This window comes from Spermophilus citellus, assembly GCF_964194105.1.
Source record: "Spermophilus citellus genome assembly, chromosome: 1".
NCBI classification, from domain to species: Eukaryota; Metazoa; Chordata; class Mammalia; order Rodentia; family Sciuridae; genus Spermophilus; species Spermophilus citellus.
The window spans coordinates 276159690-276183221 of NC_138182.1; the positions used below are offsets into that span (position 1 = coordinate 276159690).

General features: G+C 37.8%; 1 protein-coding gene across 3 annotated transcripts in view; it reads right to left on the reverse strand.

Moving 5' to 3' along the window:
- Positions 1–23532, reverse strand: part of TRIO (trio Rho guanine nucleotide exchange factor) — a 342164-nt gene that overhangs the window by 88414 nt on the left and 230218 nt on the right. For all 3 annotated transcript variants that reach the window (XM_081288471.1, XM_081288470.1, XM_081288472.1), the window contains exons 22-33: positions 19089–19283; positions 18877–18992; positions 18134–18200; positions 17466–17575; positions 15716–15785; positions 15038–15127; positions 12938–13030; positions 10459–10570; positions 8706–8896; positions 6662–6763; positions 2948–3090; positions 2078–2177 (exon numbers count right to left, since the gene is read on the reverse strand). In XM_081288471.1, the coding sequence (XP_081144597.1) occupies positions 2078–2177; positions 2948–3090; positions 6662–6763; positions 8706–8896; positions 10459–10570; positions 12938–13030; positions 15038–15127; positions 15716–15785; positions 17466–17575; positions 18134–18200; positions 18877–18992; positions 19089–19283 (1389 nt within the window). The remainder of the gene's footprint in view (positions 1–2077; positions 2178–2947; positions 3091–6661; positions 6764–8705; positions 8897–10458; positions 10571–12937; positions 13031–15037; positions 15128–15715; positions 15786–17465; positions 17576–18133; positions 18201–18876; positions 18993–19088; positions 19284–23532) is intronic.

Consider the following 23532-nt stretch of genomic DNA (forward strand, 5'->3'; position numbering starts at 1 on the left):
TAAACTTTAATGTCCCAGGTGGACTCCCAGGGTAAAATGGTTCATTTCTACAAACCCTTTCTGTTAGTGATTTAGTCTTCCTCTTCCAAGTTCACACAAGCCCCACCATGCTATAACAGACTTGAAGTAGTATTAGCTTTACCATTCCTAATTCCAGAAGAGTGCCTGTTTCTGTGGAAGCTTCCTTCGAATCCCAAGCTGCCACACACCTCAGGTGACTAGGGCAGCCCTGGAGTGGAAGGGAGGTGGGTACTAGCAAGTGAGTCCTCCACCTGGAAGGAGCAAGGTGTGGCTCTGGACCACTGATAAGCTGGAGACTCAAGAGTACCTTTGGGATGGAGGGGGCATTTCTTGACTCCCACAGCCACTTATCCATGAACTACCCAAAGAAACATCACCTTATTTCCTTGGTCAAACTCCAGAAGTCTTACCTAACTTTCTAAGTACAATTTTTTACATGAATCTCTTTGGCAATTTCATTATTATGATTGCTTGATTATAAACTTTTAAACTCTATTCTGGGGTAAATCCTAAAAGAGATCCATGAGAGTATAATTTGTAAGAATGTGAACTTGGGGATGGATGGTGATTCTGAAAAACAGTCTGTGAAATACCCTGAGTCGAAGTGGCCATTCCCCTTACATTCAGTAACTACTATCTGACTTTCTTCCAGGTGGTGGTCTCATGAAAACTGACTAGGTAACTCAATCACTTGATTATTCAAAACTCACAAAACACCAAAGTAATCAGTATTACTCTAACAAAATATTTCCAAGTTCTAACTATATTTTTCTAAACTAAATGGTCATGGGATGGGACCTTCGCAAGAAATACTATTGGGCACCAAATGCCTAAACATGTCATTTATCTGATTTCTTATTATTACTATTGGGAAGAAATAATTATCTGCTGAATGTAACTAATAGGCTCTGATCAAAATAAAATGAGATATTCTTTTTATTCTCCAGTACTGTCCTGGAAACTACAATGTCCAAGACCATGAATTCTGCAAAATTGAGAGAAATGACCAAGATCTGGGACTTGGAGACATGCCACCTGAAGTAATCCCCCAAATGCTGGACTGGTCTCTCCAGTTGTCATTTCCCAAGGCTTTGAAGCCAAGACAGTGCCCCTTGCTATAAATGAGTGGGCTTGGGAACCCTGGAGAAGGGCAGACACCTACAGCTCATTGATCATGACTTTGTCTTACGTAACAAAGTATAGTTGTACTGGAGAGTGAGAAACTCAGGAATTCTGAACTGATGATTTGAATAAACCCATTTTTACTGTCAAATTAAAAAAAATAACAATTTGGTCTAGCATTCTAGAAATATAACAGAAGACTTCATCAAAATAAATGTCCCCACCAGCTCTGACTCAGGTCTCCTCTGATATTTTGTCTGTCTCATAAACCTAGGATTCCAAATTGTACTGTCAATTTATTTTGCAGGTTTTTTTTTGGATTCTGTCAAGACAAAATCACGGGATGCTCTGGACTACTTCTGAAGAAGGCATATCTACATATATGTTTTTTGATAAAAATCATATTTGTCCTTCCAGTGATTATTACTGCTGTAAACTCTAGGGCATATCTTCTGTGTTCTGTGCACCCAAGCTCTGAGGGGGCACCTCAGGGGCACCACAGAAGATGCCACCACCTCTGCTTCAGCAAGAGCAGCTCCACTTTTAAATACTGATGTTTTGGGTTAGACTTTATTTCAATAGGTTCTTTTGCTTAAAATAAAATAAAAAAGCTCGAACACATGTCTAGCATTCTAGAAATATAATACTGTGTTTGCACACAGCCTTTTATTTACTTCGAATATCTTGACACAAATGTGATTAACTAAGCAAGTCTGGATGGGAAGAGCTGAGCAATTCTGAATCCTCAGGACTAAGCCTTTTCACCCTAAGCCCTCAGTCTCTGTCCCTTGCTCTGGTTACTTGGTACCACTCTTGGTACACAGAAAGTGTTTGAAAATGTTGATGACAAACTGTCATATACAGACAGGCAGCAGCAGCTTTGACAGACACTATCTACTCTGGCCTCCTTACAGAAATGCTGGAGTCAGCTCACCTTATCGCTATCCAATGTGTTCTGAGATGTCCGAGAGGCGATGGAAATTGTATCAGGCTGGCTGCTGCCATCCCCTTGGCTGTCCAGGTCCTCTCCATCCCTGTTGGTACAAAGAAACTTTCAGTTCCTGACTGGACTGGTGAAGATCATCTGACAGTCACTGGAGAAATAACAGATTTGCTGAAAGAAGTGCCTGTAAGTCCATGTATATATGAGAATGATCTGGGACCAGTGTTATATTAATAATGATAACTCACTGTCTTGGGCACAAGCCTTTTGCTACTGCTATGCTACGTGTCTAACATGTATCATTCCATTGAATGCTCAACATACTAAAAAAAAAAAAAGTCTGTTAGGATTATATCCATTTCAGGACTGAGAAAGCAAAAATGTTCAGATGTTTGTGACTTGTCAGAGGTCACATCATGATTTATATGTGTGTACTCAGCAGGGCTCCGGGTGGGAAAGGGAGTTGGGGTGTTTGCACACAGCCTTTTATTTACTTTAGAGTAATGGAGCAGTTTCAGCACTAAGAATGTTATATGAGAATGGTATTTTAAAACACACACCTTAAAATGTTTGAGAAAAATGATTTTGGGGGAGGTATTGTGGAATAAACCCAGGGCCCCCTAACCTCTGAGACACATCCCCAACCTTTTTATATTTTATTTTGAGACAGAATCTCACTAAGTTGCTTAGGACCTCGTTAAGTTGATGAGGCAGGCTTTGAACTTGTGATCCTCCTGACTCAGCCTCGAGCCGCTGGGATTTATAAGTGGGTGCCAATGTGCCCAAAAGAAAAATTAGTTTTGAAAAATGGAAAGTTAATGCTGCCTTGTTCTCTCCCTATCAAATGCCCTGGGCACTCACCTCCTTCCCTTCTGTCTCGTGGCTGGTGCTGTTTTGGGGATGTGAATGGGCTCCTTCAGGGCTCCTTTCAGGTGGATGGTCCTTTCCTGTATTACTTCGCGGATGTGCTTTATCCAGTCCTGCTTGTTCTCGATACTGGAAGCCTGAGTAAGGTGTCAGAATTGCTCAGAATCAAGCAGGCTCTTGTCACAACCTGCACCAACCACACCATGACTTCCCTTGAGTTTCCCATTTTTCAAAAGAACTTCTCAGCAGAAAAGAATCACATCCTATGTTTAATTTGCCACCAAATAAATGACTTAAACTGTGTCTATTTCATAGCACATATATTATTCAAGATCTCTCACTATTCTAATAATCCATCATCCTCCAGTCCCCGTACCTTTCAGGCAGCCATGGAGAAATATGAAAAAACAACCACCCCAAACCAAAATAATCACTGAGGCCATTTAAGAGACATTATGTGTTGGTTAGGGGCCAGCAAACAGTTAGCAGGGAAATGACCAAACCCCACAATCCTGATGCTTCATCTGCTGGGATCCTGGGATGCTGCTGCTGGCAGGTGCCAGGCAGGTGCCTCAGGTGGAGTATCCCACTGACTCCCACAGGGACTCCACAGAGAGCCTCTATCATCCTCCTTATCAGTGAGGAATTCAAACAAGGATACATTCAGAAATGTGCTTCAGGCCACAGTCACCAACTGCAAATAACTTCAATCCCACTACAACTCTGGGGAAATGTTCTCTGGAAATGGCACGGGTAGATGCTCAGTAAGCATCTGCTGAACAAATGCATGCGGCATCATTTTTTCCACTTTTTCTTTATTTGCTCTGCCTTAAAAGAGGTTGTTGTTTGTTTCTTTTCTTTTCTTTTCTACATGTTCTAAACCTTAGTAACAGTTTTCTAATTTTCTTGTGGCAAACACCCACCTCCTAGGATTTAAGTATAATTCGTTGTAAATGATTAAATGATTGTCAGTGGGATCATAGATGAGATCATGAAGGGAGAGGTACCCAACATTTCTCCCTGAGAACCTTGTTTTTGAAAACAGAAAACCAAAGCTATGTTGAGAAAGAAATTAAAATTAATAACCCTCTTTGTAATATAAAATGTGTAAAGTGGAGGATATGTTTTTAAAGTCACTGAGAGTAGAAGCTGGGAAATAAATGAAGAAAACAACTTTGAAAAGTACAGATCAGGAATTTAAGTGCCTGATACTAACATTTGGAGATTAAACAAAGAGAAGTATATGAAAAAGAGCATTTGGCAGAGTTTGGAAACAACTGAAAAAAAATATTAATATGGTTTAGTATGAAAAAAATTCTTATGCAAATCAATCATTATATTTATAGGAATTGGGCTGGGATGTAGCTCAGTGGCAAAGCATCTGCCTTGCATTAGCAAAGCCCTAGGTTTGACCCCCAGTTCCAAAAAAGATTAAAAAAAAATTACAGCAATAAATACATGGTGCCACTCTTTCAGAAACAGTTAAAGTAACTCAACTAAAATACCAAGTAAAAGGCAGCACTTGGTTGAGAAGAGAATAATTTGTTTCATACTCAGAGTAATTTCAAACTGTTTTTAAGTTGATGATTTAGAAATAAAATTCTCCTTTGCAGACTAAACAACTAAAAAAAGACCAAAGTTTTGTTTTACAACTACTAGGCCATCACCATTGCAGTCATTACCACCATTATCCTCCCCATCACTACTTCCAGCACCATCACACCTCTATCTATACCACATTTACACTCTCACCAGCTCCAACATCTACTTTAGCACCACACTACACCAGCACCACACCACCATCTATGTTAGCGTCACTACATCAGAATCTGCACCTTCACCATTACCACCCACAGCTGTCCTACCACCATATACAGCACCAGGTATACCACTGTCTATACCTTTACTGCCATTTACACTGTCATCAATCGCTAAATGTTGTCACTAGCACTACCAACTAGCATCATCACTGACACCTTCATCACCACCAATACCATTGTTTAAACACATTTCTACAATCTATACTATCAGTATCAAAATCTACACTAACACTTCTATCTACACCACCATCATACCACATCCTCCACCATCACTGCCAACACCACAAAGCAATCTCTGAAATTAAAGCACACGCTACTTTCTTCAGTCCCTCCTTGAAAGCTGGAAAAAGTTAAATACTCAAAATTCCCTGGAAACTTTTCATATAGTAGAGACTGCAGTAAGTCTTATTCTTCAATTGTATCATGAGCATTTAAAATAAGTTCTAAGTGAAAATAGTCCATATCTAGCACCATTTCTTAAAAACACACTTTGGGCACTTGCCACTTCAGTCATGTGCCTAGTTCATGCAAATCAGAAATTTTAATATCTTGAGTATACTTTAACAATTTTACACCTTAGAAAAATTCAGTTATCTAAAATTTAGCTATCAGTGTAAAGTGTACTCTATAGTAAAGAACACACTGGGCTGGTAATCATATATTCACTGAAAAATAATCCATTATTAACATCTAAATAAAGACCTGAGCAACATAATGGCTTCCACAGTCAGTAGTTATTAAAGGGCAGACTCAAAAAAGAGCAATGGACAGATGAACAACTCAGGGTTGCTGGAAATACCAGAGAGATTTAAAAGGTATGCAAGAGACACAATAACTCACATGCAAGTTCATGCACCAGTTCCCATTACACTTTGGCTCATCTCCAATATTCTACAAATCATTAGCTATGTCTTCCTCAAAATATTCTGAAGTCACTTATGGTTTTTCCAGATAGTTAAGAAAGACCATTCCATCTGTATTTCCTCAAATACAGAAGGGTGGTGTGGTGGTGGTGGCGGCAGCGTACGTAAGAGATTCTCTGCTGTTCCTAGGTTAGTAAAACTAAAGGAGAGTTCAAATCAAATATGCAAAGATATTCTCCTCTCCCCAAAGCTATATATCCAAAAGTACCCTGTGTAGATTTGAATTTTAAATAGTATCAAACCCCATTACTTATAACTAATCTGCTTTTCATTCTGCCCCCAAACTAGAAAGCTAAAGAGGATCCTGTGAAGACTCCTGGCCCATTTGGTTTCAATTTCCTGTCAAAGGGTCTCACAGACTTTTTTCCCTCTGGAAACTCCAGAGTATGCAATGAGAGTTACTGGTGTGTATCTCATTCCTCCCACACGTCAAATTCTTGCATCTCTTAAAGAATTAATTAATTAATAATACTATTAATTTTTTTTTTGGCAGGGGTGGTCCTGGGGATACTTGGATCTAATCCAGGGATCATCTACCACTCAGCTACATCCACAACCCTATTTTTTATTTTAAGCCAGGGTCTCACCAAGTTGTTTAAAGCCTAAGTTGCTGGGGCTGGCCTTGAACTTACAATCCTCCTGTTTCAGCTTCCCGAGTTGTTGGGGTTACAGGTGTGTGGCACCATGCCCAGCAGAAACAATTATTTCTTTATAAGACTAAATTAATAGGTTTTAAAAAGATTTTCCTCCATTTATTCTTTCACGAGGCTAGCAAAATTTAGCTCAAGTTATTTCATCATCAGAATTCCAAATTGCATTTATTCTACTATTCTTTTTATGGTAGTCACCAATCCCAACAGATACAATGATATGGAAACCTATCTGCTTTAACAAGAAAAGCACACAGCCACACAAAGCCACAAGAAACTCCTCACATAGCATGCCCCAGTTTTAGATTAACATACCTTAAGGACAATTTTGTTATCTGAAGTTGGCGTCCTCCCTACCCACAGTGCAAATTTGCAAGGATCCCCTTCAACATGTTCTGTGACGCCCAACTCTGAGGTCTGCATTAAAAAAAATGATATAATTAGAGGACAGTAAAATTCTGGTAGAATGTAGAACAGGGACAAAACAGCTTGGTCACTTGTGGACATGCTAGATTACAACACCTAATTTCTCTGCATTAGACCTCCTTTTAGTTAAAATGAGGAAATTTTGTTTTAGGCCACAGGTGATTGGTTTCTTTTTTCACCTTCTCTGAATATTTCCACTGGAGATACCAATGCAGGTCATTAAGCAGAACATCCAGAGGAAGGAAGCCAAAAGATGTGAAAAATTTTCTGTCCAGAAAATCAAGAGATGACCATTTTCAATCTTATAAACAACAAATGCATTTTTCATAATCCTAAAAGGGCTGCCACCATGAATTTTCACTATTAGTAACATATCTTCACAGAAGGCAATGATGTTTGAACAATTATTTTCCAATTTATTTATACATGGAATTCACTTTTTAGTATTCTACCAGTAATTTAAACAGCAAAGAAACAAAATCATTCTCTGTGATATATGCAGAACATGGAACATGCAGATGAAGGTCATTATCTTTAGTCCCTCTCCCACAATCAAGCTCATCCCTAATGCATTCTCCCAGCAAAGGAAGTGATTCATAATGGAACTACAAAAGTGGCCTCTAAGGGAATCTTAAAACTTTTAAAAGATAAATTAAGTGAAGATGTGTAAGCTTCCAAAGCAGACTAGCTAGGTCTCTAGGGGCAAATTAATGTAAGCTAGTGAAATTACTAGCCAGCAACACTGCATTTTTTTGTTTCTAGTCAGAATGTGACCTAAAATGATGTAAGGCAAGCTCTGATCCAAAAGATAATCTCAAGCAGGATGTCAGCCAAGAAACTGGTTGCAAACCATTAGTATAAACTTGCAAACTCTAGGTTATTATTAAGATGATTTTTATACTTGGGGGTATTTATTATTTTAGGAGTTTAATACACAAATATCAAAATGTATAATATATAAGCTATCCAAATTCCAAATATCTACTAACATTACACACACACACACACACACACACACACACACACACACACACATATGTGTGTGTTCCTTTATGGCAGATATATATATCTGCCATAAAGGAACTCAAGCAAAGGTGGTGATTTCTCCTTAGTCTTATCCAACCAGACCCAACCCTCCCCTGGACTCTGCCCAGCAATTCTATGTTGTCAGCCCTCTGAAAGAAGTCCCACTAAGGAAACTGGATGTGTGGGGACCTGAGGACTTCCTTGGCTAAAAAGCTATTCTGTAGACATGTACTTTCATAGAGGCTGGCTGGGTTGGCTATTGTAATGAAATGGTACCAGGTAAGTTTCTCTCCCCAGAAGGACACTGTGACAGGTTAGATAAGAGTTGAAATGCATCACTGAGTCTGCCAACTGCTTAAGGGGCTGTCTCTGTATAGGTGGGTTGTGGAGTTTTCAAACTTATCTTTGCTTATATAAATTTTTTCTAATGATGACACCTTGCTTTATAAAGGGTCATACATTTATTTGTACATTTACTTTTTATAAATTTATATTTAAAAAGAACTTCATCATTAACAATCTATACTGAACCACCCAGTAAGGCTGCTTGAATATATAACCATGTTTATGAATAAAAAGATAATTGTCATGATATGAGAGGTTAGTTAATGAATACAAGAGAAAAACAGTTTAAATTCATTTGTAAAATATTTTCTTTTTCCTCAAGTTAGATGCTATAGGACTTAGGAAGAGCAGGTTTCCTGTGTATGAAATTCCAGTATGCCCCCTAGTGGACTCAGGGGTGTCAGAGAATTTCACTGAAGATGAAAACATTATCACAATTCAGATTCATTTTTGAATAGTTTGGGAAGTTAAGTTGAAGGAAACAAATCGTAATTTTTCTCCACCCACAAAAGGTTGCAATTATGTTACCTGTACAATTATAATTCTGAATGTCTATACTTACAAATAATTTGCTTTTGTAAAGGTACTTGCTTCTCCCACTGGAATCTTTTACTTCTTTACTAAATACTAAGGACATTTCAAAAAGAAAGAGATGCCGCTCTCGACCCTTTCGAATTAAGGTTTTTGGGTCCCACACTTGGAAGGACTCTTGCAAGATGAGCTCTCCCTGAGACTCAATGTTTTCATCAAACCCTACAACAAGAAAAATGTAGGCAAATCAATTTAAACGAAAAAGGAAAAATGATGTACAAGAAAGTAATATTGCTATTTCAACACTTATAAGATACCCATAAATTAAATCTCAGATTAGAATTTTCCATCTGACTCTCTGACTCTAGTCTCTGCACCACTGCTCTATCCTACAAAGGGCTTTTCTTTGTAAATACCACTTTGCATATATTTTCCTTTGTTCCAAACTACAACAATAAACCTCAGTGATTCCTCATAGCTTTCTTCTTTCAGTTCTGTCCCCTTGGGTTGGCACTCACATCACCTGAACTCTGGTTTAACTTGCTCTGCTCCTCACCCCTCATTCACAACATTTCTTCTCTACCCAGAATGGCTTCTCCATTGCTCACATTGCTTCAGTCTGTGTTTCCTCAGGCTGAACATCCTTCCCAGATACTCTGCTCCAGACCTAGTCTTGCCTTTCCTCAAGGCACTAACTAGTCCTCCCTCTTGAAGACATCTCTGGTCACTATCCTGTGTGAGCCTGGAACACTCTGCATGTGAGCCAGCCTTGCCCTGGCCAGGCACTGATGTTTGTTACTGTTCTTCTCATTGTAGAAGTGGCCACCAGAGCTTAACCAAGCAGTATCTGGGACACAAATTGCTCATTACCATCCATTTCCACCATCGTCTTCTCCCTAGCAGAAATTCCCTCTAGAGCCACTGCAAATAGGCACTTCATTTCCCAGCCTTGTCTGCAGTTAGGAGCAGCCAGGAGTCCCCATTTTGGGCAAGTGAGAAGGGTAATATGTACAACTGGTAGTCCCTGCCTATCTAGGTTCCCTACCAATCCTCCATCCCCACTTTCTCCTAGATGGAATGTTAATGTAGTCCTGAAAACTTACTGTACCTAATCAAGCAGAACAATATCAAGGATGGAGAAAAATAAGCTGGAACACAGCCTAAGTCCTTGATGACATCACAAACAGCTGCCCAACAAGACCCACCTTTTATGCCAGAGAAAGAAAAATGACCCTGCTTGGCCTCTGAGTTTGGGGACTTTATTACATACAGTAGCACCTATGACCTAACTAATTTATTGCTCAATGATACTAATGAAATGACACAGGCTAGCAAAAGCATATGGGGTAGGACTGTATCTTACAAATGATTTCATGTAACTGGAGCCACACACTGCAACACAGAAACAGCTTAATGAAACAGAAGCATTCATGGAAATTATAAGTGCTGTAATGATTTTTAAATGTAATTACCTAGTTTCTCTTTACCATATTACATACCAAATTCAAATGCATCAGCAGGTATCTGGTACCCACTATATTCAGGGCTGTAGCAATGGATATAGAGATGGGGAAACAATAGCTCTTTCAAGGTTATACAATCTTGGGGCTCAAATCATTCACCCATTACCCACCCCTGCACTGGCAGAAAGCCTGAGGTAAATGACCCAACTGCTGCTGGAGTTCAAAGTGTGGAGCAGCTGTTTTCCAGGCTCAGGACTAGGAAATCCACTTACAACCAGTATTGGCAGGTCATAAGGATGCACATGTGTTGAGTCCCATTACCTTCCAGCATGCTGAGGTGCATGGCATCGTTGGCTCGCTTTGGCACACTAAGCATCACCTCAAGGCCGTCTTTAATTTCTCCCTTTCCTTCCTCACAGCACGTGAGCAGCTCCTGTAGAAGACCAATACCATGAATTCAAGAAGGCAACCATAATGCTCTGTGAACAACATCTTAGCAGAAATGAAGCAATTTATGAGAACTGATGGTTTTCAAGATAAAAACAGAGCTTGATCAATTTGGCACATAATTTCACCTAAAATGAATTACTGCCTCATTCAATGGACAGTAGGATTTTTCCTGCCCAAATCAGGACATGAGAGTAAACTACATACTGTCATCATTCAAAATGAAACTAATATACTGTCAATAATCTCAAAAATGTAGAAATACATAATGCATCATTGGCTACTGGTTACACTTGACAGACATACCAGATTCCACTGTTATGCTGACTACATCACCCTGACATGATTCTGAACTCCTGTGCCACTGAGACAATGCCTAACCAGTCAGCCAGAACGCTGCAGCAAGAACAGGAATGTGCATAAACACCTAATGACAAATGTCTTTCCTCTGTCTGCAGAATGTTTAAGAGAACTCTAACGAATGAACTACACCTCCCTGAGAGATCTTTGTGCGTAACTACATTTCAGGGATACTCAGAGGAACATCATCATTGAATGAGTGACAGCAGAACATTAGATCACATATTGGTGGGTTGAGTTATTTCTTACTGGGGTATTAGTGACTACAAACCAGTCAGTAACAATAGCCTTTCACGTCCTGGTAATCTACAGAAGAGGGATAGGATATTATAGTCAATTATGGCCTCACTCTTGGTGGTTAAGAGTAACTCAATTACCTGAAAAACACCTTTACTCATGACCAGATGGTATCTTTCTATGATTCTGAGCAACTTGGCAAAAGCTACTTTACAAATGCAATATACCAAGACTACTGCTTTGGCAGAAAACCTTTTCTGGGAGATTGAGGAAGCTTTTAACAGTTCCTGGAAGAACTTCTGGGCACAATGAAGTAAAGTTTACAAACTGAAGCACTAGCTTAGTGGAACCAAAGATTAAAAAACAAAATCCTTAAATCTTGAGGATGCCAAGGGGTAAAGAGAAAGTAAAGAGAAAGTAAAGAGAAAATGTGACTATCAACAAATTAGCCTCCTAACTTCTTCATGTTTATACCAACATCATTTCTACAGTGATGGCCATAAAATCACTTAACACAACTTGAATATTATAGTACACTCAAAAAAGGAACTGGTGATGTAGTTCAGTAGTAAAGCATTTGCTTAGCAGAAACACAAAAACAAACCAAACACAGCTATAGAAAAAGTTTCCCATTAGAAAAGTCCCATAATAGTATCATTTGAATAAAAGAACACAATTAGTTTTTGTTGTTTCTAAATGTTTCTTACTAAAAAAAAAAAAAAAAAAAAAAAGGTAAGAGCTTTTAGGCATTCATAATTCCATCTTCTGGATTTCTTTCATATCTAGCAAAATTACACTGTAATGTAGGAGGATCATAAAATATTGTTATGGGGGGTTAATAGGTCTCATTCTAATGCTTAATAAGATTTAACAAAGAAAGAATATGGTAAATGTCACCAAAAATTAGTTGTAAGTTAAGAAAATTTATTCTTGATGACACAATACACATTTTATTATAACTCTTATTATGAATTCTAACTTTTCCTTACTTTTGTATTGTTGAAACTAATTATTATTCAATTTTTCCAAATGTGATTTTAGTTATAATCATTTATAACAACAACAACAACAAAAAGCAGGGGACAACTTAACTCAAACTCCTGTGATTTGCACAAATATGTTCCACAAGATGTGTGTGATAAATGACTAACAGTAACAGAGAGGGAGCTACATGAAGTAGGGGATTCAGTGGAAAAGCTGGGTTCAAAGCCAAGACAAATTGTATGTATCAGTGATGATTCTGGGCAACTTCCTGGTCCTGCCCAGCCAGTCTCCACACCTGAAAACCAGCATTGTTGTAGGTTAGTATGTGCAAAGTAGTATTGTGCCTGGCCCACAGCCAGCATGCTGAAACTGGGAACTGAGGGTCAAGAACTAACAGCTTCTCATTCACATCTCATTTTATGTTAGAGACAAAGGCTATTCAGTACAGTTCAGGTGCACAATCAAAGAAGACGCTCTTATGTAACTGTTACAATGAGCAATCAGATGTCAATGAATAAAATATATCAACTTGCAAAATGTTATTTTTAAAAATTCAGGGTAACATACAAAGAAAAGATGGCAAAACACTAAATCATAATTCATGAATTTTGCAGCCTAAATATTCTTCATGCATACTTTTAAAATGCTCTTTAATAACAATTAATTAATTAATTAATTAATTAAGTGGTGCTGAGGATTGAACCCAGTGCCTTACACTTTCGAGGCAAGTGCTCTACCCCTAAGCAACATCCCCAGCCCTCTTTATACATACTTTCAAAAGGAGCTGATATTTTGTTATTCGCTGAACTGGTTTAATAAGGTAAGAAGAGATGGAATTGGCTAATCCATGCCGCTGCTGTATCTCCTGTATTTAAAGAAACAAAACAAAATCTTATCATAGGATTATACTATTAAAACATGGTTATAACACTACACTTGTTTTCTAGATACCTGACAAGTATTTAATCCTATTGAAATAGGATTTTCTTGAAAGTATATTCAAATATTATCAAAAACTTCTTTGCTTCTAAAATTTTACTTTGGATAGGAGGACAGAGAATTGGGTAAAAATGAAGATCTACATTATTAGTCTATGGCAAATCTAACACCAGGATTCCCACTTTACTTTGTAATTATGTCATTTCCACGCACAAAGCTGATGGTTGTTTAGATTCCTCACCAAATGAGGAGTCTGTCCATTTTATTTAGCACTCTATGCTGAATACCAATGACAGAGCTCAGAGGTAGAGTAGCACCTGGTGGATGTTCAGTAATTCTTTTTTTTTTTAAATAAGATTTATTTATTTTTAGTTTTTTTTTTTTTGAGAGAGAGAGAGAGAGAGAGAGAGAGAGAGAAAATTTTAATATTTATTTTTTAGTTTTCGGCAAACCTCAACATCTTTGTATGTGGTGCTGAGGATCAAACCCGGGCCGCACGCATGCAAGGCGAGCGCGCTACCGCTTGAGCCACATCCCCAGCCCCAGTAATTCTTACTGATAGAAGAATACCTGAAGGTCAACAGATGTCCTAGAGAATGAAGGCAGTTATCCCAGAAAGCTTCTTTAAAAAATAAAACAACCCAATGCGGAATACTGAAGGCATGCAACTTGTGAAACCTATCAGCTGGCCAAGTATGATTTCCTTCATAATTAAAGATGTATTTTAGGATACAAAGGCTCTTAAATGGCTTTGATTCCAGACATTAAATGTACCACATACTATCATTGCTTGGGCCTTAAATATTTCTAAGTCTGCATGTTTCTGGTTGCTGGTCTTCATCTAATGGCAAGAACATGGAGTTGTGTGAAATATTTAAAAAAAAAAAAAAGGTGGCATTAGGCTGGGAGCTTCCTATTACAGAGGCACTGATGGGTGCTTACTGCTCCATGGGAATGACAACCCAAACAGGGTCAGGTACAGGTAGGTTTCAGCTCAAAGACAGAGGCTTTAGTTTACTCCGTTTCTCAAACTTTCATATAAAAGCAGATAATTACACTTGCCCATGTACAAGTGTGATGCCAAAAAAATAAGTATGATATCCTCACAGCCTTGTGCACCAAAGCACACATACTATCCAAAAGTACCTTCTTGTCGATTGAAACGTATGTGGCACTCGTCTGACTAGGCTCTGAAAACCCAAGCACTTTCTGTATAGTATATCATAAGACTCCATCATCCCCTTTGTACAAACAACAGCTCTGCAATCTTTTTCAAAAAACAGATGATCTGTATATACCTTTACTCAATGAGAACATAATTAATGAAACTTATAATTGATTCTAGTTGTTATGATGCTAAAATTTGACTGCAGAGCACTTTTGGAAATTCATATCATGTTAAGATTAAAATAGAACAAATAAATGATTAAAAGCTTAATTAAAAAATTCAAGATTAAAAACAAATTTTGGTAATATTTGAACAACAGACTTTTTTTTTCAATATCTTTATTTGTTTTTTATATGGTGCTGAGGATCAAACCCAGTGCCTCACACGTGCAAGATGAGTGCTCTACCACTGAGCTACAGCCCCAGCTCATGAACAACAGACTTTTAAGAATTATTTTTGCTTTACAGAGAGGGAAAAAAAAAACCTTACTTTAGCAGTTCATACTCTCTATGCATAATATTATATGTAAAAAATTCATGGTTGCATATAAAGAATAATGTATGAAATTTCTGACATATAAAAGGCTTCAAGTACTTGAGTGGGATCTTTTAAAATCAGAATAAGAGTATCCTAACATAAACAGGATCAAAAGGAAAATAAAATATTATACCAGCAGTTAGTTGAAATTATGAGTAATGTTGCATTTTATGTATACTAAATATAATCTAGAATTTTTCACAGCTTCTTTAGTAATCTTTTACTTACATCAAAGTAGGACCCTGCATGTTCCAATATAAGCTGAGTAGAATCAGGCTTATTTTTGCAATAGGTGACATACATCTGAAACTTGTCTGCCTATAGAATAAAATTAGAGTATGTCATTCAAACTTCAACAAATAACAGTATGATAACCTTTTATATAGGAAAGAAGTTTTGTGGATAAAAGAAATTTAAGCTTCAAATAAAATAAACTATTAAAATAAGAGCTACATCCTGTTGATCATACACCTTTCAGAAACTTCCCCAACTCTGGCAAGTTAGGGCCAGGCACCTTTTCTCTCTCAGTCCACATTGGTTTGAGAAAACCTCCGCTGCAGGCTTACAGCCAAGGACCTATAGGATCACTGTGTGTCTGCCTCTCCTCCAGAACAGGCACTCAACTATGAATCCACAGGGTCAAGCGGAGGCCTGGCACACTAACCGTTCTCTTTCATGCCATCACTATAGCCAATAAAAAATCCATTCTATAGTAATAAGTAGTTGAAGAATGTAAATCTATGAGGTAAAATCCATATGTATAGATATGAGCAGAAGATGGTGATTTTCTCTGTATTTACAGATATGAGAAGATGGAGAGACTAGAAAGAAATAAACAGTATCCCTTTCAACTTTCTTCAGTGTCATCATATAACCTGAGAGGACAAGCAGATGAGGCTACTTTACCCAGGTAACAAAGCAATGTCCAACATCCTCTGGCAGTTGTTCATATTTTTCCAGCTCCTTTAGGAAGATGCTGCAAAGAATTAAAATATTAAAGTATCATGAAGGTGGTATAAAACATTTTGCTAGCAAGAAATGGAAAAACTGGTGCCACCTAAATTTTTAAAATTAGTAAAATTTATAGCTATTTTAATTGATTTTATTTTTTTAAATACACGACAGTGGAATGTATTACAATTCTTATTACACATATAGAGCACAATTTTTCATAGCTTTGAAATTTATAGCTCTTAGCCAGAGTAAGTTATTATGACTTTTAAACGCCTAATAGTTTAGTTTTTGAATACCTTTTAAAAGAAATCTTAGCCTAGAATTTAATAGCTAAGGTCATGATGCAGGGATACAAATGTTCAATTAGAAGAATCCTTTTAACATGTGCATACTTTCTGGTGGGGTGTGGGGAGTAGAGGTGAGCAGGCCCATCAGTTTTGGCCTAGCATCATGTTACCATTGGCTACTGGTCTTGGAAAAAGTCCACCTAAAGGAGTGTTTCTTGCAGCTTTTTCTTTCTTTTTTTTTTTTTTTTTGTAAATATTGAAAATAAATTCTTATGAACTTTGAGATTTTTTCTTCTAAGTCTGTATAAAATGTCCTTGGTATTTTGATGGGTGGAAACTGAATCTGTAAATTACTCTGGGCTGTATGGACATTTTAACAATATTAATTCTCCTACTCCATGAACACAGGATACGTTTTCATTTATCAGTATCATTTTTTTATTTCTTTAATTAATGGTTTGCAATTTTCACTATGGAGAGCTTTCAGCTATTTAGTTAAATTGACTCCTATATATTTGTGTTTTGTAGCTATTGTAAATTAGGACTCAATCCTACAGAAGCAGTAAATCCTGTTATTTATGACAACATGCAAGGACTTAAGAGGACATCCTGTTAAATGGAATGAATTAAACACTGCATAAACTCATACTAAGTGGAATCTAAAAAAAACTCATAGAAGTTGAGAGTAGAATGTGGTTACCAGAGGCTAAGGAATGCAGGTGGGAAGGAGAGATTGGTCAATAGATACAATGTTATTATTTGATAGGAAGAAGTAGTTTTGGTGTTCTATGGAATGGCATGATAAATAGAATTAACAATAATGCATTACATATCTCAAAATAGTTATATGAAAGGAATTTGAATATATTCACTACAAAGAAAGATAAAATTTTAAGATGACAGATACGATAAATACTGAGTTGATCTCACAATGTACATCATAAATACGTACAAATGCTGCATCAGTCAAAAAATTTTAAAAAACTTAAAAATAAATGAATAAAATCATGTACCTTCTGTGACCAATGTAAGGTGTGATTTATTTTAGTTAGACCACACTGATCCTTCCTCAGTAATAAAATATGAAACATCATCAGCCTGAACCCCCCAGGGGAGTTTTTTCCTTTACTTCCAAGAAGTCTCCTGAGAGAAGTTAGAGTTCCTACACAAACATTTTCAGTTGTCCTAATCACATTTTTGTAGGAAGTAGGAAGAATTAGAAGCTGTATCTATATTAAAAGAGTCCCTAAAATGTTAATCTTTTTGGAGAAAAACTAATAGACTTCATTCAAATCTCAACAAAACCACTGAAAACTGCTTAGTTCAATTAAAAACTTTAATTTCTTGAGATGAAACTTCAGTAGAGTATCTAGAGTTCAGGAGTGTACCCATTCCCCAAAGACAAAGCTACTCACTTATTATGAAACTCATAGATTTCCTGCATGTTTCCAAAGATAATGAGCTCTTTGTTTACAATGCCAGGCGGGATCTCCTCCACTCCACTAGTCATTTCCCATAGGTAGGTCTAGCAGGAAGGAAACAGAGGAATTAGACAAAAATCCACATAAACTTTCAGAAACAGCTATTCATGTTTCCTATAAATAAAACTCAGAGTTAATGTATAAATGAAACTATATCTGAAGAATAAAACCTTTCATAAGGCTTTTATAAAGTCTTTTATGAAAGTCTTTCAATTGCTATTAACATTTTGAAAAGACTTCCTATACTGCTCAGCTCTAAAACTTATTCCCAGCTTCAAATTTTGGAATTAATCTATTCCCTAAGGTACATAAAATATTCAGGATACCACTGTGTATCAGTTGCCATAATTAGTAGGCACATTTCTCTGAAGCTGCTGTAAAATTCTGTGCAAAGAGAATGTCAGCTAGGCCATCATGTGATAAGTGAATGAGAGGATTAACGCTGTGTCATCTCTGTAATGAGCGAAAAGCACGCCTAGAACTTCATAGAAGAGCAGAAACATGAACCAAAAAGCTGCAACTGTTCTAAGAACCACCAACAGGTAGAAATAGAACAGCAAGGTTACACTCATCTAAATAAACAAGCAAAAAAACTTACTTACATCCATACACTCCCGAAGGTCTCTTACATAAGCCTTTTCGGTTTGAATTAGCTCAGCCATTATGAACCTTAAACAGAGTTAAGACAGTGAATATTTCAGTCCACATTCAGGATGCAGGCTTACTTTACCATTTACTTTTACAAAGATCTTGAAGGATCTAAAAGTATTAAGTCCAAAGTAATGGGTTTTGGAGAAGCAATTCAAGAACAGATAGAACAAGAGTATCCAGCCACTAATTCAAAGGGAAAATAAGGATTTTTTAAAACATTTTATTGAGGTACCTACACAGGCCAGGAATTCTCAACTTGGCACTACTGGCATCTGGACTCTGTGTTATAGGCTGGAGGACCCACAGAGATGCCAGCTGCACTCCTCCCTCCGTCCTCTCTGTGCAATACTAGAATCTCTCCTCACTGGCTTAATGTCTGGGGTGGGAGGGGGCTCATCAGGAATGAGAACCACTGAGAAGAGCTCCTTTTGTCCTTATTCATATATAGTACAGTCTACTAACTGGCAACTTTCAAACACCTACCTTTGTGTTATTAGTGTCCACACAGGGACAGGGACAAAGGCAACATGATACTGTGTCTGAACCAGGTGACAAGGGGACTGCGGGCACTCCACAGTCTGTGTTGCAATAACTAAGCACACTTGAGCAAACCACACAGAGAATCCTGCTTGTGCAAAAGACATTTCCTTCACTTTTTCAGTGAATCATGGTAGATCCTTAAAGAATGGCTTACTCTTTCCTGCGGGCAGACTTCCGTTTTTCTTCATTGAGTTCATGAGCAGCATCTCGAAGCTTCACCTCTGACCCAGGGATACTGGCTGGGATGATATCAAGCTGAAGACTTTTACTCTGTGAATGAGAGTCAATGAAGCCAGTTAATTAAATTAGCAAAGAGGACACTGGGAAGAAGACTATGAGTTGTTCTATTTGTACAAAACCATTCACCGATTTGTTGGAATCTGAAGAAATCCCCAGAGCTTTCTCCAAAGAGGTCCTGTATTTCTCCATCCGCAGAGAGAAATCTCTGTACCTCTTATCCACTGCAGTGACACATTTTTTTATTTCTGCCGCATGGGCATGCCCTTTTTCACAAAAGCCATCAGCCAGCTGTATCAATAGCTTCACTCTCTCTTTGGTTTGCTGCAAAAAACAACACGGAAGTATTGTGAAGCAAATGAATCCAACTGCCAGAAGCCCCAAACACAGTGACAGTCTGGTCCTGCCTATACTTGAGGCTCACAAGAGAAAACAGCTGGTGGCAAAAGCTTAGAGGCAAGCCCAGAGCCATCCAACCTATCTCCCGAGTGAATGGCATTTTTATGACCTCAAAGAAAGAACCCTAGACCGTCAACGATGTCTTCATGTAGTAGATACTCAGTAAAATCTGTAGAATCAATGAATGAATGAATGAATGTTCACTCAGGATGTTCTATTTACAATTATCCTACTCTTTTTTTTTGAACACTGTTCATATTTGTTACAAAGCAGCTGTGCAAAGACAATTCCTTGCTTTACACAATTATTCTCCAAATAACTTTCTGGTTTTCCTAAAAGAAGTAAATTATTCTCCAAATGACTTTCTGGTTTTCCTAAAAGAAGTAAATGTGCACATTTTAGGAAAAGAAGTAAATGTGCACTGTGGAGGTCCCCAATCCCCAGTAGGTGCACAGCACCTCCACATTTACTTCTTTTCTAATGTTTAGGAGATAAGAAGGAAAATTCACTAGTCAGGTAATTATCTTCAAAGAGGTTATTTTAAATTTTGTTCCTGGTTGAGAACTCTCACACAAAGAAAGTTGTTTCATTTTATATGTACACAGAAAGGAATTTTGACTAAGCTATGTACAACTTTATTACTCTGCATAAAGTTAAGGAAAACCATAAAACAATAGTTGTATTGTTATAAGCAGCAACTTCACTCAGCTCTGATTGCTCCACACATTTTTCCTGCAACATCCACTTCATTGATGAGTACTACTGGGTTTCCTTTGAGATTCTCTGGCATTTTCAGATAAGTTACTGTTCTGCTGTGGAACCTGCTTTTCTCAGGTATGCTTTAACTGGAAAATCTTTACCATGAATATTTAGAAAACTAACTTTAAAAATCACCAAAGGAAGAAGGTCAGAATTAAAAACACAAATAAACTATCTTAGTTTGTAAAATGAACTCACTAGTCACCCAGTTAAGTCAGTTGTGAAAAGATACCGCCAACTCCACACCAGTACTGAGGCTGAGTGCTTGGTCTTACGTCACCTGCTCGAGGCCCATGCTCTCCTCTGGCCCTTCATACTGCTTCTGCCTGGAACACTTCCCCCAATATCTGCAGGGTTCATTCACCTCTGCTTGAATAAAGACGACTTTCTCAACACCTCCATTATGGACCACCACCTTAGAACCACAACTTGTCTTCCTGCTCGAGGAGCTGTCCACACATCACCTTCTTACACAGAGTGTAAATTTATTAATATTTTTAGGATTATTGTTTGTCTTTCTGGTTCTCTTGTTGTCACCTCTAAAGGCAGGGATGTCTGTCTGTTTTGCTTACTAATAGCTCTTCCATTATCCAAAGGTCCCCTGTGGAAGGCACTGAAAACTCTGTGTGTGTATCTTTATCCTTAAGAGATTAAGAAAGCTATTTAGTGTTTTAAGTGCTGGGGACAGAGAAGTGAAAATAAAAGTAGCTTGCCTACATCAAAACAGAAAACAAAAAAACACTAAGGAAAATTTTTGCATATGCAGAACAACACAGAATATACCAGTAACACCAACAGACTGATATTAATTACATAAAACTAGATAAAACAAAGCTTTTTTAAAAGCAAAGGCTGGTAGGCTAATAAGTATTTGTGTATAAACTTAATTTAAACAAACAAAAATGGTCTTCAGGCCTAAAATATCTTCCCTCGTCCTTTTATAGAAGACTGCAACCCTCTTTTTCCCCATGCTTTATTATTTTTTGTTTCTGACTCAACATGCACATATAGATGTATTTTACTTTGTCATATTATTGCCTATTTCTCTAAATAGAATGTACAGTCCATGAGCCCAGTACCAAGTAACTTCTGATACATAGTAGGGGCTCAATAAATAATTGAGAGAATGAATGGTGTCATAAAAACTAAGTAAAATGAATCTGTGAATCCACAAACCCTTTTTATCTTGGCATACTTTGATTTCAATTAGGATTTTAAAAATGTAGTCAGAGGATTCAAATTTCCAAAGGTAAAAATGAAAAACTCTTCTCACCTGACCTTCCCCAGCCACCAGCCCCAATCATCAGTAACTCCAGAGATGTTTTATATAAATGTACATGTGCACATATGTGTACATGTACTTTTTTCCCTCACATGTTTTACTTAAATGCTTACACACAATTAACACTGCTCTGCACCTAGTATTTTTCACTTAACAACTCTGGTGAGCACCCTGGCTTGTGTTAAGAGCTATGTCATATTTCACTGTACAGATGTTCCCTAAGTTAATCCCTCTCCACTGATGGGGCTGCAAGTTGTTTACAACCTCTTCCTGCTACTTCAATAATATAAGAAATAACCCTCTTCCTGTGACGTGACATGTCTGACACAAGCAGCTGAAACACATTACTGTGGCACTGGTGGACAGACAGCAAGTGTGTGTGAGCACTGAGAGACATTATCGCACAGTGCACAGAGGACACCCCAATTCACACCTTGTCCACACAGTGTGTGATCCAGCTCACTGACCTTTGCCAACCCATTGGGTGAAAACAGAACTCAATGTAGCTTTGATTTACATTTTTCTTATTTGATGCAAAACTGATAAATCTCATTTGTCTAAAAGCTATTTATAATTCCTTTCCTGTGATTACCTTTAATATCTTTTGCCCATTTTGTCTTTTTTTAAATTGATTTGTAAAAGTCCTTTTTTTTTTTCATATGTTTATCTCACTCAGAGTTTATTACCAAAGATTTATGAAGGACTTAAACTATCCCCATTTTACAGGTGAGGAAACTGAGGTTCAGCAGTTAAAGCAATCTGCCCAGCAGGTAGTCTGTCTCAATCCTGAACCTCTACCACTTCAGTCTTCCAGACACACTCCCCACCAAGTGGAGACTCAGGAAAAGGTTCAGTTATTTCACCAGGTCTCACTGGCAACCAGAGCCCAGAGCCTTCCAGCACTGGGAGTGCTTTACTATTGGGATCAGCCTTCTGTGATGAAAGTGCTTTTGCTCGGATCTTCCCTGTTTGCTCTTTGTCCTTAGACTTTGCTTACATTTGTGGATTGCTCTTTGGAAATTTTAAAATATATTTGTATAGATGAATTTATCAATCTTTTCTTATACGAGTTTTGCGTCACGTAGACAAATTTCCCCTATATGAGGATTTTTTTTCCTTTAAAAATTCTGTTATTTCTTCTAGTACTTTTATGCTTTCATTGCTGATACTTCAAACTTCTGGTATTTATCTTGGTATCAAGGTGAGAGATGAATTCAACTTAATTTCTTTCTGGAGGGCTACCCTACACCACTAAAAAATATTCCCATGTCGTCAAAGTAAAATATTACAAGGGTTTTCATCCTTCCTCTATTTGTCAAATCTAGAGATTTTTACAAAGGTAGATTTTTACTTACAAAGTATATAAATATTACAACCAAACAACTTCTTAAGTCCTCATACACAGACAGCTTTGTTCATCACATTCTTTGGTGGTCAGAAGCCTAGAAAGGGTGCACAGTCAACTGTTGCAGACACTTTGTAACCAGGCAAAGCATTTGGCATTGGGACACTGCTGATCAGGACCAAGGGATGTTGTGTAGGAAGAAGACAGTAGAGCTCTGAATGACTTCGAAAGACAGGGGGTTTCAAAGCTCACTGTGCACACAGATGGCACCGTGAACTGTGCAACATGCTCCTCTCTGGGCCTAGAGTCGTCATCACTGTTTGCAGGGAGGACAGAGATCAGCTCTCAAGTAACCCATAGGATCTGGAAGCAGGTGGTGCATACATACTGGGAGAGATTACCACATTAAGAGTCAAGAAGGAATCTAGGCAAGTCTTAGTAGGACAGTGATGAGAAAATTTCGTTTGGTCTTATAGCTTTATGCCATTAGCACCAAAAATGTTTCAGTAGTAATTACTGTCACAACTGGCCTGGGAGACTATCCTGCCAAAGTTAAGAGCTCTCTGCAGAACAAAAAGAAATGTGGCTTCCTAGAAGACACCAAGACCATAAGCAAGAAGAGAGAAGATGCATTTCATCAAGAAAAACCAAATGACACCTCCCAGCACCAAAGCAAGGGCACTGAGATTCAGAGAAAGGCAGCAAGGAACCAATGGAAAAGCTGCTGTGGAAAGACAAGCAGAAGTGTTTTTCCAAAATCTCCCAGTTCCTCCCGGCTTAACTAATTC